The sequence below is a fragment of the Crotalus tigris genome, unplaced genomic scaffold (genome assembly GCF_016545835.1).
Source record: "Crotalus tigris isolate CLP2741 ecotype Arizona unplaced genomic scaffold, ASM1654583v1 scf7180000018371.15429387391:27106975, whole genome shotgun sequence".
Lineage (NCBI taxonomy): Eukaryota > Metazoa > Chordata > Lepidosauria > Squamata > Viperidae > Crotalus > Crotalus tigris.
In genome coordinates this window covers 24,196,154-24,210,727 of record NW_024096970.1, presented here as the reverse complement: position 1 = coordinate 24,210,727, position 14,574 = coordinate 24,196,154, and the positions used below count along the sequence as shown (strand labels likewise).

Sequence of the window (14,574 nt, the reverse complement as noted above, 5' to 3'; positions counted from 1 at the left end):
GCATCCAGGACTGCCCACAGCAATCTAAAGTGGCAAGTAGGAATTGGCAGATTTCAATTCCTAAGCTTTGCCTTACGGTATCATCATCATCTTCGCCATTGTCTATCCACTGCAGGATGCAGGCCTCTTCCGCATGTTTCCCACCAATACAGTCCTGAACTTTCTTTTGCCAATTGGGCCTGCAATACTTGCTGATACTGTGGATCCATCTTTCAGGTCTCTTTTGTGGATGCTTTTTATCAAGTGGGATTCATTCTTTGACTGCCTTGGCCCACCTGCCTCCAGTTCTTCTTGCTATATGACCAACCCGTTTCCGTTTCAATTATTTTACTCCCTTGATATGGTACACTTTCATTTGTTCTCTAATTCATGTGCAGGTCTTGCGATGCCGATCCCCCTATGACTGGTTAAAATTTGTCATGTGGTTAACATTTGTCAAAGCTGCCTGAAGTGTGGGCTGGTAAAAGATGAAGGCAATCTTAGAGGAAGGGGAAAAAAAGATGTCGGGATATTTGAACCGTGGGAAAAGTTTCTGAACCGGTTTAGATCTACAGTACAAGGTTCCAAGGCGCGGGCAGTCACGTGCTTCGTCGTGCTTTCACCGAACGAAGGCCCGGCTCTGGATTTCCTGCAACAACCCCCCCCCCCACCTGCTCTGTCTGTCACCAAGCGGCGGGCCCACCTCTGGCTCGACAGACGCCTGCCGCTAGGGCACCTGAGAGAGAGACAGACAGACAGACGGACAGTTCCTCGAGGTATCCTAGCAACCACGAAGATGAGGGTGTGACCGGCGGGAGGACCGGCCTCTCTGTGAGCTCATTTCTCAGGGCCTCCGCCCCGGAGGAGGGCTTGGCCTGGCGCGATAGTCGTGGAGAAGAGCTCTCAGTCGGAACGCGGGGGGACTATGGAGCAGGGGCTCTCTGCTCTTTCCTTATACTGCGCTCCAGTCGCTGCCGCCGCCGCTGCCTACGCCATGGATCAGGAACAGGTGAGTGTCTCTTTCCTCCCCACACGCGCCCGATCCACGGGGGTCGCCTGGCTCGTTGCTTCCGCGCCTCGCCTGCCACGCTTCAGTCTTTCCTGGGACAAGGCGCGACGGAGGTGAAGCTACCTTTTCTATCACTTGACAGGGGCAGAAGGCGAGGGTCTTCTTCCCTGAGCGGTACCCTTTATGCTTTGGGACCGCAGGAAATTGAGCATGACCCTCTAGCTTCAAGATGTGTTAGATGCTGAAGTCCAGTCCCTGTCATCTGTTGGAGGGAGCTGTAGCTCAACACGCCGGGAGAAGGACTCGGGGGAGAAGACGGGCATATTGATGGTTGTGCTGTGGTGCATGGCAGGCAGGCATTTTTTTGGGAGTGGTTATGTAGTTCCAGGTCAGGAATGCTTAAGGAAGTGAAAATGCTGTTTAAAAAAAAACCCAAGCTTTTAAACAAAACGTGTGTGCTTGATATTTAGCGTTTAATTTGTGAAATATCTGCTTCTTCCAAATTTTCTACATGCCTCCAGGGATTCTTTTTTTTTTCACTTTCCAAAACTAATCTGTTCTGTAAGAATGTACAGGTAATCCTCAACTTACGACCATTCATTTAGTGACTGTTCGAAGTTACAATGGCGCTGAAAAAAGTGACATAATTGTTGTAGCATCTCTATAGTCACATGATCAAAATTCAGGGTCTTGGCAACTGGTATGTATTTATGACAGTTACACTGTTCTGGGGTCAGGTGATCACTATTTGTAATCGTCCCAACTAGCTTCTGACAAGCAAAGTCAATGGAGGAAGCTGGTTTCACTTAACGACCGTGTGATCACTTAACAATTGCAGTGATTTGCTTAACAGTGCAAAAAGGTCATAAAATAGAGCAAAACTCACTTAGCAACTGCCTTGATTAGCAGTGGAAATTTTGGGCCCAGTTGTGGTCATAAATTGAGGACTACCTCTGTGTTGTGGTCAAGTGAGGAATCTTGCTTGTCAGTCCATGGAGGAATCTTGTGATTTTTGGAAGTTTGGTTACTGTAGTAAATGTTTATTATAATTGCATCCAGAGATGGGAGTATCAGACCATTTTATTTGTCTCTTGAGAAACCTATATACGAGTCAAGAAGCAACAGTTAGAACTGGACACAGAACGACTGATTGGTTCAAAATTGGGAAAGGAGTCCGGCAAAGCTGTATTCTGTCGCCCTGCCTATAACTTATATGCAGAGCACATCATGAGAAAGGCAGGGCTAGTTGAATCAAAAGTTGGAATTAAGATTGCTGGGAGAAATATCAACAACCTAAGATATGCAGATGATACCACTCTAATGGCAGAAAGTGAAGAGGAATTAGAGCCTCTTGATGTGGGTGAAGAAGGAGAGTGCAAAAGTTGGCTTGAAACTCAACATGAAGAAAACCAATATCATGGCATCTGACCATCTCAATTCCTGGCAAATAAATAGGGAAGAAATTGAGGTAGTGACAGATTTTATTTTCCTGGGCTCCAAGATCACCGCAGATGGGGACTGCAGCCAAGAAATTAAAAGACACTTGCTCCTGGGGAGGAAAGCTATGGCATACTAAAAAGCAGAGACATCACCCTGCCAACAAAAGTGCGTATAGTCAAGGTCATGGTTTTTCCAGTTGCAATGTATGGCTGTGAAAGTTGGACCATAAGAAAGGCTGAGTGCAAAAGAATTGAGGCCTTTGAACTATGGTGCTGGAGAAGACTCGCAAAGGTGATCAAACTGGTCAGTCCTAGAGGAGATCAACCCTGACTGCTCTTTAGAAGACCAGATCCTGAAGTTGAAACTCAAGTACTTTGGCCATCTAATGAGAAGGAAGGACTCACTGGAGAAGAGCCTAATGCTGGGAAAGATTGAGGGCAATAGAAGAAGGGGACGACAGAGAATGAGGTGGCTGGATGGAGTCACTGAAGCAGTAGGCGTGAGCTTAAATGGACTCCAGAAGATGGTAGCAGACAGGAAGGCCTGGAGGAATGTTGTCCATGGGATCGCGATGGGTCGGACACAACTTCGCAACTAACAACAACAATGTTTTGCATCCTACATTTATAATTGTCTAGACAACCCATGACTTCTTGGGTCATCATTTCTTATCTGATTCCTCAATGTCTTCAACAATAGCAGAGTTCCTAATGCACTGCCTTCATTGGAAAATTACTTAAAAATTCTGGGAGTTATTCAGAGATGTATATGGCTTGAAAATATGTTGAATTGCATGTTGAACTGTATAGCATTGTCAAACATCAGGATTTGACCACAGGAAATTTTTATGACATTTTGTATTATGTCATAAAACACTTTATGATAATTTCATTAAATGCTTTATAAAATTTGCCAAATTTCAATTCCATTCTTGGACTTTGAATGCATTTTGCACTCATTTGAGATACAAAATGTTTTGCCGTATTATACACCATTTCTCCCAGTTAAAATTTACAGAGAAGAGAGTTTTAGTAGCATATAGATTGGCTCACGGATATCAAAGTATTTTGCATAAAATAATACAAATTTAGGGAGCTTCCCAAAATTTGTCATCCAATGGATTAGAGAGGAGGGGAGGGAGGAAGAGTTGGCCAGAAAGAGCTAGCATTACTCATGTATCTTTTTTGCTTTTTTCTGGAATCTCTCTTTGGGGAAACTGATTAGAACAAATAGATGAATTTGTGTACTTTGCTGGAACATTTCTTGAAAATGAGAAAATGGGTAGAGAAACAGTAAGATGTAAACCAGATGAGCTAATTCTATTTTACTGCAAGTCTGAAAGTACAAATCTCCTTTATAGTCTGATCAATTTAGGACGGGTCCTTCTTAATTTTTTTTCTCTGACCATGAGCAGCTACAGACTCCTCCCCCTTTTATCTGATCATTCCCTAGGCAGCATCTCTTCCCTTCATCTTCAAGGTCATACCCATATAACTATTTCAATAACACGTCATCTGTTGCAAGTACCAAATATTTGTTGAAAGAAGAAAAATAGTGACAAAAGCATTCTTCTGTCCATTTATGTGGAATGGAGAATTGGTGTGCTGGGAGAATCATAAAAATAAGGTGAATGAAACGGGAATGGGATAATTAAGTTCATGTGATAACATTTATATATATATATATATTTACTAGATTTGTAAGGATATCCAACTCAAACAATGTGACTGGATGATGTACAACAACAAAAAACAAATGATAAACCAAAAATCCCCATATAACATTAAAATATAAATAATATGTAAATATAAAGTACAAAATATAAAATGGCAAAACAACCCAAAGGGGATCATTTATATGGCTCCCAATACCTCAGAAAAAAATCAGGTGTTAACAGCTTTTCTTAAAGTAAAGAGAGTAGAGGCCTGTTATATATTTGTTATTTATTATTACATTTAAAGAACAAAAGTAGTGCCAAAATTAGTATATTCATGCAGTAGAAACAAAGGTGGTTTACATTTATAGAAAGATTTAGAGAGGTACAACAAATGATGCTGGCATAACTAAATATAATAATTTCTCTTTCTCTTATATCCCACCTTCATTTTTTTTGCTCACTGCTTTGTATCATTTTTCTATGCTGTGCACAACATTGCCTATCTCAAAACAGAATATCATGATAAATATGAATGTATCAGTATGGATAACTATATGGAGGTGGAGGGAACTAGGGGAAGTTATTATGATTGTTATTATTGCAGTGTTATTTAATAATAACAGTCTGCTTTCTAATATTTCATTGCAACATAGAAAATTATCAGTGCATACCTTTTCACAAAGAGTTGGCAGTAAGTTGCGGTACAGATCTTAGCAATTGTAGTTTGTCAGTTTTTTTAAATACTATATTTTAAAATATCTAAATAACATTTTTAAATAACTAGCTTATTTATGTTATGCTATGGAGAACAAGATTGTACTAATTTGCCACAAAATAACTAGGCCTTAAAATGGATTCAGTAATAGATATGTATTTTCCATTGCTAGTGGCTAGGTGCACAACTCAAGCTTAACTTTAAACAAATTCTGCATATAGTTGAATCTTGATTTACAAGGCTTGAAGATCTAGAAATTCTTAGACATTAATGTATGTGATCTCTTATTAGATGAATTCACTAGTAGTACCAGTTTTTCATATAAGTATAACTACATTTACAAATATTGCTTATTTGTGTAACTGTGATAGTCAAAAATTTTTTTCTGCTGCTTTGTATTATTTACACTCACTGGTTTGACTTCTTGTAACGCTGTAAGCAGATCCCTGTTACAAATCGGTCTGCTCAATTATTTAATGAAAATCAGTTTTGACTTTCAGCTAATTGTGCAAGCCTGGCAAACGGGTGTCAACAGTTGCTACACATACAATGGATCTATTACAAGGCTTTTCAACCTTTTCACCCATTGTACCACTTTTAGGATATGGCAATATCCGAGTACCAACAGTCGCCTAGCAAGGTGTCAAAAACTTGGTGACCAAAAAAAAAGGAAAAAAGTGATAAAGTACGGGTAGTCCTCGACTTACAACAGTTCGCTTAGTGACTGTTCGAAGTTACAATGGCACTGAGAAAAGTGCCCCCCAAGCCACAGCCGAGCAAGACACCTGCCTGTCCACCCGGCAGCGCTCTTCCTCCTGTCCGAGGTTTTCATTGTTGTGAGCATTTCTGTTGAGGATTGGCAGCGGAGGTGGGGGGGGGTGTTTAGTTTTTATCCCCCCCATCTGCTGGGTGGTTGCAGCAGGTTTTGGTCACTTCACATGACACTGGGACACTGTGACCATCATAAATATGAATCAGTTGCTAAGCATCTGAATGTAAATCACAAGACCCTGGAGAGGCTGCAACATTCCAGCTGATCGGTGCTTCTTCTGGGCTCAGCAGAAGTGCCAGGATCAGCGCCAAGCTCCAGCCGGAGCCTGGTGCTGATCCTGGCGCTTCCGCTGAGCCCTGACAGCCCCGAAGAAGCGCTGATCCTGGCGCTTCCGCTGAGCCCTGACAGCCCTGCAACTCCAGCCATCTCTCTCTCAGGCTTGTGCGGTGCTGCCACCGGTTCAGCTCATTCCCCTCTCCCGCTACCACTTTTCTAGGATGGTCACGTACCACCTGCCAGGTGCCAATGTACCACACATGGTACCCGTACCACTGGTTGAAAAGCCCTGATCTATTAGAAGTGACTTTTAAAACTAACACAAGTGTACTTTCAATACATTTTGGATGTATTTGTCTATTATCTATAGTTTTCAGATGCCAAAGATAATTATCCCACCTACCTTCCTTTACTATTGTCATAATCTTTATGATGGTTTATCTTTTTCAACTTTTAATAGAATGCTGGTAACAGCAGCAAATATAAAACTTCCCTTTAAAATTGCAACATCTGGTTTTCTAGTTACCTCTGTTATTTTGGGGGCCAGGGAGAACCCTGAAGATACTAGGATTGATGCTGAAAGCAGTGATTCTCTGAAATTGCAAGGTATTTGAATCTCTGATTGTACCAGCTTAAAATATAAAAATTGCCGCTTTTGCTTATAATTTATATAAAAGGAAAATATGAGTTTGCCAAATTTGCCAAATTTCAGTAGCATATCTCATGACTTCTACAGTCTCTAATCTGAATTCCAACTTAGTTAGAAATTACTAGGTAGCTTTGAGCAAAATCTTTAATTATAGGTCTAGCAATACTAAATTGATTAACATTAAATTCAAAATAAAAACTCCCAGTAATATTGTAGAATATATGAACACTCTCTGAAAATTAATATACTCAAAAGAACATTAAACAATTGTAATTTTGGTTGGCATTTAGCAATCTATGGCAATATGAAATCCTACACAATTTTATGTTTTCTCTAGACAATTAAAGCAACCTTAACATAAAATTACACTTTGAAAAATGAACCTTTCACTGTCTTCAAGCCATGAATGATGTGATGTCATTCCTGACAAAGATTGACTCAATATATACTTATCAATCTCCTTTCTTCATCACATGAACTATATCTGAATATACTCTATTACAGCTAAATACAAATGGAGACAGAGGTTTTGAGAATGTGGAACTTGGTGTCATGGGAAAAAAGAAGAAAATTCCAAGAAGAGTTATCCATTTTGCAAGTGGTGAAACCATGGAAGAATATAGTACAGATGAAGATGACGAGCAGCAAGAGAAAAAAGACCTATTGCCTTCTGTTGATCCAGTAGGTTTTTCTAAGTTTATATCAAACTAGACAATTCATGCCCCATTCAGTCATCATTTCAGAGATATTTCCTTACCTAAACAGAGAAATAGAGTGACCAAGGGTGAGCAATAAAGCAGTGGAAGTAAGAGTGACTTCTGACTTCCCTCCAGCTTCCCCACTGAGTTTTCTTGTGGTTGCTGCTACGTTGTGGAAGGAGGGATTGTGAGATTGCCTGGAAAATTGTCATGGAATTTTGAAAATAAAGATCCCATAAACGCAGCAGCAACGAGTAGCACTGAAGCAGCCTCAGCTTCCCCAAATTTCATTCCCTTGGGAATCATGAGTCCCAGATTTTGGATACATTTTATAAGTTAGCCTATTTGAGGACCTTTGTACAAAAATTGTTGCCATATGATGTACCATTTTGCCCAGGTAAAGATCATGGCAATGACAGCTTTAGTGGTATATACAGGTCATCCTTGACTTACAACAGTTTGTTTAGTGACCGTTCGAAGTTACAATAGCATTGAAAAAAGTGACTTATGACTGTTTTTCACATCTATGAGCTTTGCAGAGTCCCCGTGGTCAGGTGGATCAAAACTGAGGTTCTTTGCAACCGACTCATTTTTTATGATGGTTGCAGTATCGTGGGGTCATGTGATCATCCTTTGCGAACTTCTGACAAGCAAAGTCAGTGGGGAAGCCAGATTCACTTAATGATCGTATTACTAAATTAACAATTGCTGTGATTCATTTAACAACTGTGACAAGAAAGGTCATAGAATGGGGCAAAATTCACTTCACATATAATCTCACTTAGCAACAGAAATTTGGGGCTCAATTGTGGTCATAGATCAAGGACTACCTGTAGATGATTATCAATAGGCTAGGTCACTGGTATTACTCAATTTATTTTATTTTTATCTAGAAATAAAAATCCATTAACTTGGTTGATGATGTATTATTTTTAAAGAAGCAGAAAATAGTTGATTAGTACATTTTGAAATGTATCTAAGCTCAATTGGCCAATGGTATTAGGCAAATCACATTTAATTCAATCATAAAGTCTTTTTCATTTGCAGCAAAAGAATAAATCTGACATGCCTGCTTTTATAGATTTCTGAAATGATGGATTAAGAATATTACAATAGAATTCCCCCTGTGTAATAACTTTCTCCTACTTACCTCTGAATAATTTCTCTGACTGGACACTCTAGAACAGGGATCCCCAACCTGTGGGCCACAGCCCACTACCAGGCCATGGCCTATTTGTAACCAGGCTGCATGAGCAGCAGGCCAGTGTGCATATGTGCGCACAGTTCAATTCACACGAGCAGTGGGCACCAGCGCTCAAAGCCCCACTTGCGCGAACCTGCCCCTTGCACAAAACCATCCCTTCTTCCCCCTCCTCCCTCTCATGCCAGGCTGCCAATCCAGAAAGGTTGGAGAACACTGCTCCAGAACAATGTGAAACATGATATGAAAGCAGAAGAAAATCAAAATATATTAAGACAGGAACACCTTGTAGAAATTGGAGCTCATGATCAACATGTGTAAATGATTTGAATATGAATATGATAATGATTTCTTTTTAAGATTTGTATTTTCTTGTCATTAATATTATGTATTAGCATTAAATTAATATTATGTACTAATATTAAATTAGTATTTAAAAAGCATGCTTTAGAAAAAGCATCTGATTTAATTGATGCCAGGATGGGAATCTGAATACTATTGATGTTATGTTGAACTCAGAAAGGGTAACATGGGATATTAATGAAAGAAGTTCAGTGGATTTTTCTTACAATAAAATAAACAAACAATTCAACTCTTTATTGCAGGCAACATTAACGTGGGGTCCTTATTTGTGGTTTCAGATGCTAAGAGTAGCCACATCAACACTCTCAGGTATGAGCTTCTTCTGATTCCGTGTGCATACACAGATAATAACTTGCTAAGAATCCAGTGACATAGGCAAGCCAGTGTAATAGTAGTATAAATTCATGGGAGATTAAATGATGTCCTTGAATGATATTTTTTGAAGGGGAAATAATATTGATGAAATAATTCCATGCACTGTTAAATTTTGTTCTTTAGTCAAGAGAAGACATTCAGATGAAGTTCTGAAAAAACTAATTTCCTTGGTCACCAGGGCTTCAGTGTTCACTGAAGTTTAAAATTGGTATTAAATACTATTTGTCTTCATATAATAAGTTGAAGCAGATTATGAAACAAAAACCCTTCAGTCTGCACTTTTCAATGCCTACTATTCACCATAAATTGGCATGAGTAAATTGTACATTGGTGTGAAAAAATATGTCAGTGAAATCTACCCTTTAGTTCCTATAAATATGCCTTCTGCTTTGCTTCATTAGTTGATTGTAGTTGAGAAAGGTGGAAGTCAGATCCTTGTAAAAGTTAATTGGATAATTTGCACTAGATCAGGAATAAATTCTGAGTCCCAATTTAATTTGGGGGTAAAAGGTTTATGAGATGCATTGCATTCAGGTTTGATATTCAAAACAAACCCCCAAGGTCAGAATTTCTTAATTCCAAGTAACCATGTATTGTATAAGGCTGTAGCTGGAACACAAATATTGGAGTTCTAGTGAGAAACAGGAAGAGATTCTTTATGCTTAAAATCGTTCACTGCTGGTTTAACAAAAAAGTTGTATCATAATAAAGGCACCACAATTCTTTTGTTTTTGCTAACAGTAGCTAGCCCAGCTACCTTATTCCCAGAAATTTATGCAACTATAATTAGGAGGATCCTAATCCAGCTGTCTGATGGATCTAGATCAGTGGTTCTCAATCTGTGGTCCATGAACCACTGGGGAGGCGACTATGTCATCACAGGTGGTCCACGAAATCTTGAAGAAATGTTATGATTTAAATCTTGAATTAAGTCTCGGTGGTCCGTGTCATGGTCCATGGCCACCAAAAGTATTTAAAGGGTGTCTGTGGTGAAGAAAAAGTTGAGAACCACCGATCTAGAGGATTTCTGGAAGATGCTTAAGGAATTTCACAGTGCTTTGATGGGCAGCTCTGTTGATTGCCTCAACCAAGCTATTAGCAAAATTCCTTCCCAAATGTCTTCTCTCTGTGCACCAATTTTGGGATGTTCCTTCCCCTGAGGCACTCTGAGGGAATATAGCAATGAAAATAATGCTTATAGTGTTGTTGGAAGAGAATTAGAACTGAATGTGACCAAACATTTTTTGTAAGTTCTACATATGTTGCCAACAGATTTCTGGGTGCAGTGCTAGTCTTGATTTATACATTCCCCCTGTGGTCTGGCACTAAAGAATATTTAGGATCATGTGATCCAATTAAATTTGGTCCATCCAAGATGAGCTTTCTGGGAGAAACTGCTAATGGTGCCCTATTTTTGTAAGGAAATTAAGGCCAGAAAATGTTGCTTTTCAATTATGAAATCAACTCTGTGGAATAGCCTCTTACCTAGGTTGGCCCTTTTTATTCTGGTGTTCTGGAAGCTGAGGAAAAACTGCATTTTTCAGATTGCTTGTAGATTGATACCACTGTATGAATTATTTCACTTTATTGTTTACACTGATTTACATTTGTTACTTTTTGGAGTGGGTGAGCCTTAATGTACACCTGTTGCCTCTTAAAATCCCACTCCTTTCAAATCTCCCCAAAATGGGCTGAAAATTGTGCCCTTGCCTACTGTGGGGATCTTACTGTATAACTTTCCAAATTTCTGCATTTTTCGGATGGTGAAAAAGATTTTTAAAAAATACTGCACTAGTCACAAAAATATTTATTTTTCCCAAATTAAAGGAATGCTTAAGGGCATCATAAAAGCAGCATAGCATTCTTAAGAGACAAAAAATAGTAATAGCTACAATCCACTGTTTCGTTTGGAAATGAGCCATCTGCCCCCCAAAAAGACATGGTTGCATCAATTGAGTGTCTGGATAAATAAGTGCCTCACATTCTGCTAAACTGGTATTTCATGGCTAATAATTCCCACCATGGCTATCATGTTTTGAGAATGATTTAATGTGCTCATAAAATGCTGATTTTGGGTGTTTGTCTAAAGGTTCTCTCATTCTGAAAGTGGTTCCTGAGTGTTGAGTGAAAATATGTTCAAGAATTAATCTGGAGCATTCATAACATATTTATTTCATTTACTCAGTGTGTGACTTCCTCGGTGAAAAAATTGCCTCTGTTTTGGGTATCAGTACACCAAAATACCAATATGCCATAGATGAATACTACAGAATGAAAAAGGAGGTATGCTTTTTTTTAAAAAAAAAAAAACAATCCTTTTAACAGTGTAGATGTTGTAAAATCTTTTTCTGAAAATGACACTATTAATTTAATTGACATTAGGAATGTACACAGATGATGTTTGTTTCAAAATAGAAAGAAGCACAGAGCACTTGCTGCTATTGCTGAACCATTCTGCATGAGCTGTGATTTGCCAGGAGTAAAAGCTGGTGCATTTTATTGCTCAGAGTTTAAGATGCAACAAAATTCCCAGCCATTCTGGAGGGATTTACTGAGCAAGTAAGGCACAGCAGGTTTGCATCACCCCTTCTTTTCCTTCAGCAGATATAAATGCGGCATGTTCCACTGATTTGCTCCCCCCTCATTCTTCTTCATTCTTCTTCATCCTCTTAGCTGTTGCTAAGAATGCTCAGAGTGGCAGATCTCACTGGCCTGCCCAACACCCATCTTTGCAATAATTTCCCTGTCTTCTCACCCTCTTGTTCCTCCAACCTCAGTAACCATTGCTTTTTCCTATTTTTACTCCCCTTCCCCTTCAAACACTTCTTCTTAGAATATTTAGTTGCATGCTTAGTTTGGATATGAGCCATAGCTATTGAACAGGTTACAAACAGCTATTTCAAACCCAGAACGGTTTGCGCAGAAGCCATTTTAGAGACACTTTTAATCTTTTCAGTGTTTCTGCTGACAACCATGACTGTTGTATTATCACTTCATTCAATATTGGAATGTTTTTGGTTGAACTGTGAAAGTGTTGCAATATTATTTCATTTGATTTATACCTATCTTTCTGCTTTGATAATACCTAGAGTAGCTAATAACAATTTAAATCAAAAGGAAAATACACATTCATTTAAAATTTATAATAAAATGAATACTGAAAGCATTTAAAAGTGAAAGAGTGGGAGTGAAATGAATTCCTGCGGGAAGATGTTTCCTAGACTGGGAACCTTCCTGCGTGCCTACGTGCCAGAAATATGGTTTTTCAGTAGCAAATGCATTTTCTCCTATTGATCTGAAGCAGACAGATTTATTCAGTGAGGCTGCATATGAATTCTGTATCTTGCGTCATCAATTAGCAGCCTAGCTTCAGACACATGTTCTGACCTACAATTCTGGGCATTTTTTTGAAAGTAGCTCTATCAAGAGCATTTACAATAGATTGCAACAGTGACGCGGTATTTCAAAGTATTTGATAGGATTAAAGCTTGTTGAGAAGTAACCTGTCGTAAATTTACATCAATTCTTTTAGGAGGAGGAAGAAGAGGAAGAGGACAAATTGTCAGAGGAAGCAGAAAGGAGATTTCAAGAACAACAGAAGCAGAGCCAAGAAGGGATGGCTGTTCAAACCGCCCAGCCAAGGGATACAGCGTGTAGTACATTTATGAATCTCAATTTTGAAAGTGAAGAAGAGCATCAGTCTGTTGTAGAAAGTAAACGAGATTTTACTGTAGTGTCTGCTTAGAATGACATACAATACCATTTCTTGAATTGCCAAATATCTGTTGGTCCTTTTTGGCATGTTTAGTGGCATGTAATTTATTTAAAAATATGGCCATGAGAGTTATTAATATTAGTTTCTTCAGTCCATCTCTGTCTAATAAAGGCCAAAATATCTTATTTCACCTATTATGAAATGGAAATAAATGGGTTCTATTTTGATCTTTCTATGCAGAAGTAAAAGGTCTTTCCCAAGCACTTGGTGCCTTCGTGATAGTTATGGACTGATAACTATGCTTCTTTTTTGTTTAAAAGTCTGTTATGTTTTTATAACATTATTTACTGAAAGCTAGATGAAAATTTTAAACTAACTGGAAAATGTATACCTTTGTGATTTAGTCTAATTGCACTGTTGCATATATTTATATGAATGTCCAGCAGTCATCTAATTCATGTGGTTTTGTTAATATTTGCTAAAGTAAATAATGATCTAAAATTCATCTAAAATTGATAAAGGATAAACGTTGTAGGTCCAACAAAGAAGAATCTAAAGTTGATATTAAATCTCAGGCTTTGCAAAATGTAATAGAAAAAAATCCCACTATTCCAAAGAGTTGATGCTTAGTCTACATCAATATTAAAAGGTGAATTGTTGAATGTAAACACTGAGCAAAATTTTAAATGAATGTGCTGTTCGTGAAGTATGACGAATTATTAGTACTGTATTGTTCATAGTTTCATACATGTACCTATCACTATTCCGACCTTAAAAACTGAACTTAGTCACATGTAAAATTTAACGTCTCGGAAATATTTATTTTTAATAGGAAGAACTGCCTATTATGACAATTGTGAATTTTCAAACTAAAAATTTGTTTTTCATCCTAAGAAACACTGAAAATCTACTGTAAATGAAAATTTTCTGTAGGACAATCCATAAAACATTTGTAACGTGAAGTTTATAAAGATCAGAGCTGAATGGATTGTGTGCATGTAGCATAAAGGGATGTATTCAGGAAAGTTGTTCCGTTCCCTAAACACTTTCTGGATGTAATTACTTCAGTAGTTTACATTGCCCCTTCAATCTCTTCTTAAACATATACATTTATTTAATTTAGCTGGAATTTTAAAAGAAACTGCAATACATTATATAGTACAATAAAGTACATGAAAATGGCAAAGATAAGAGAATATATCCTTTTGCCTTCATTGTCATTGATTGGAGAAATCTCATCTAGTATACTGCTTATTTGGTACTTTTTAAAATGTTTGGACAGTTTCAATATATGCATCCATTTTGGATTACAAAAATGATATAGTTGTCAGCTATAAAATGTGTAACATAATTATTCAAATCACTGTACAGGATAAAAAAGTTTTAAGGCAACATAGTTAATAAACTGGTTATCTTGTTCTAATTTTTGCTAGTCAGAAATGTTCCTACTATATTGAATAGGGAAAGGTTATGAGATTCTTCAGTCATTGTGCCTTACCTTTTAATATTTTTTCAAATATGCAAATGAGATGTTTCTTTTCTTGTAAATGCATTAAAATATATATTTAATATAATTATAATGATAGTTGAGTCCATGGATGTTATTATAGGTCTGACAATTGATGTTAGATATCTGAAAATGGGAGCAAAAACAGTGCCATAATGTTCTTCCTCCTATGGGACTGATAACAAGATCTAATCTGCATTGAGTTTAGCAGGATTTAA

The 14,574-nt window shown here is 38.0% G+C and overlaps 1 protein-coding gene across 1 annotated transcript; it reads left to right on the top strand.

Annotated features, from left to right (window-relative positions):
- The first annotated feature begins 487 nt into the window (after nucleotides 1-487).
- Nucleotides 488-14,434, top strand: FAM177A1 (family with sequence similarity 177 member A1). The gene is made up of 5 exons (XM_039351841.1): nucleotides 488-988; nucleotides 7,002-7,178; nucleotides 9,002-9,068; nucleotides 11,320-11,417; nucleotides 12,667-14,434. Exons 1-5 carry the CDS (start codon nucleotides 905-907, stop codon nucleotides 12,877-12,879), a joined length of 639 nt encoding a protein of 212 aa, XP_039207775.1. The 5' UTR covers nucleotides 488-904; the 3' UTR covers nucleotides 12,880-14,434.
- The last annotated feature ends 140 nt before the right edge of the window (nucleotides 14,435-14,574 follow it).

Bases quoted from the DNA above. Each gene is read 5' to 3' on its own strand.
- FAM177A1 (XM_039351841.1), top strand. From the start codon at position 905: ATGGAGCAGGGGCTCTCTGCTCTTTCCTTATACTGCGCTCCAGTCGCT. The intron at 989-7,001 runs GTGAGTGTCTCT...ACTCTATTACAG, and splicing joins ACGCCATGGATCAGGAACAG to CTAAATACAAATGGAGACAG. The intron at 9,069-11,319 runs GTATGAGCTTCT...TCATTTACTCAG, and splicing joins AGCCACATCAACACTCTCAG to TGTGTGACTTCCTCGGTGAA.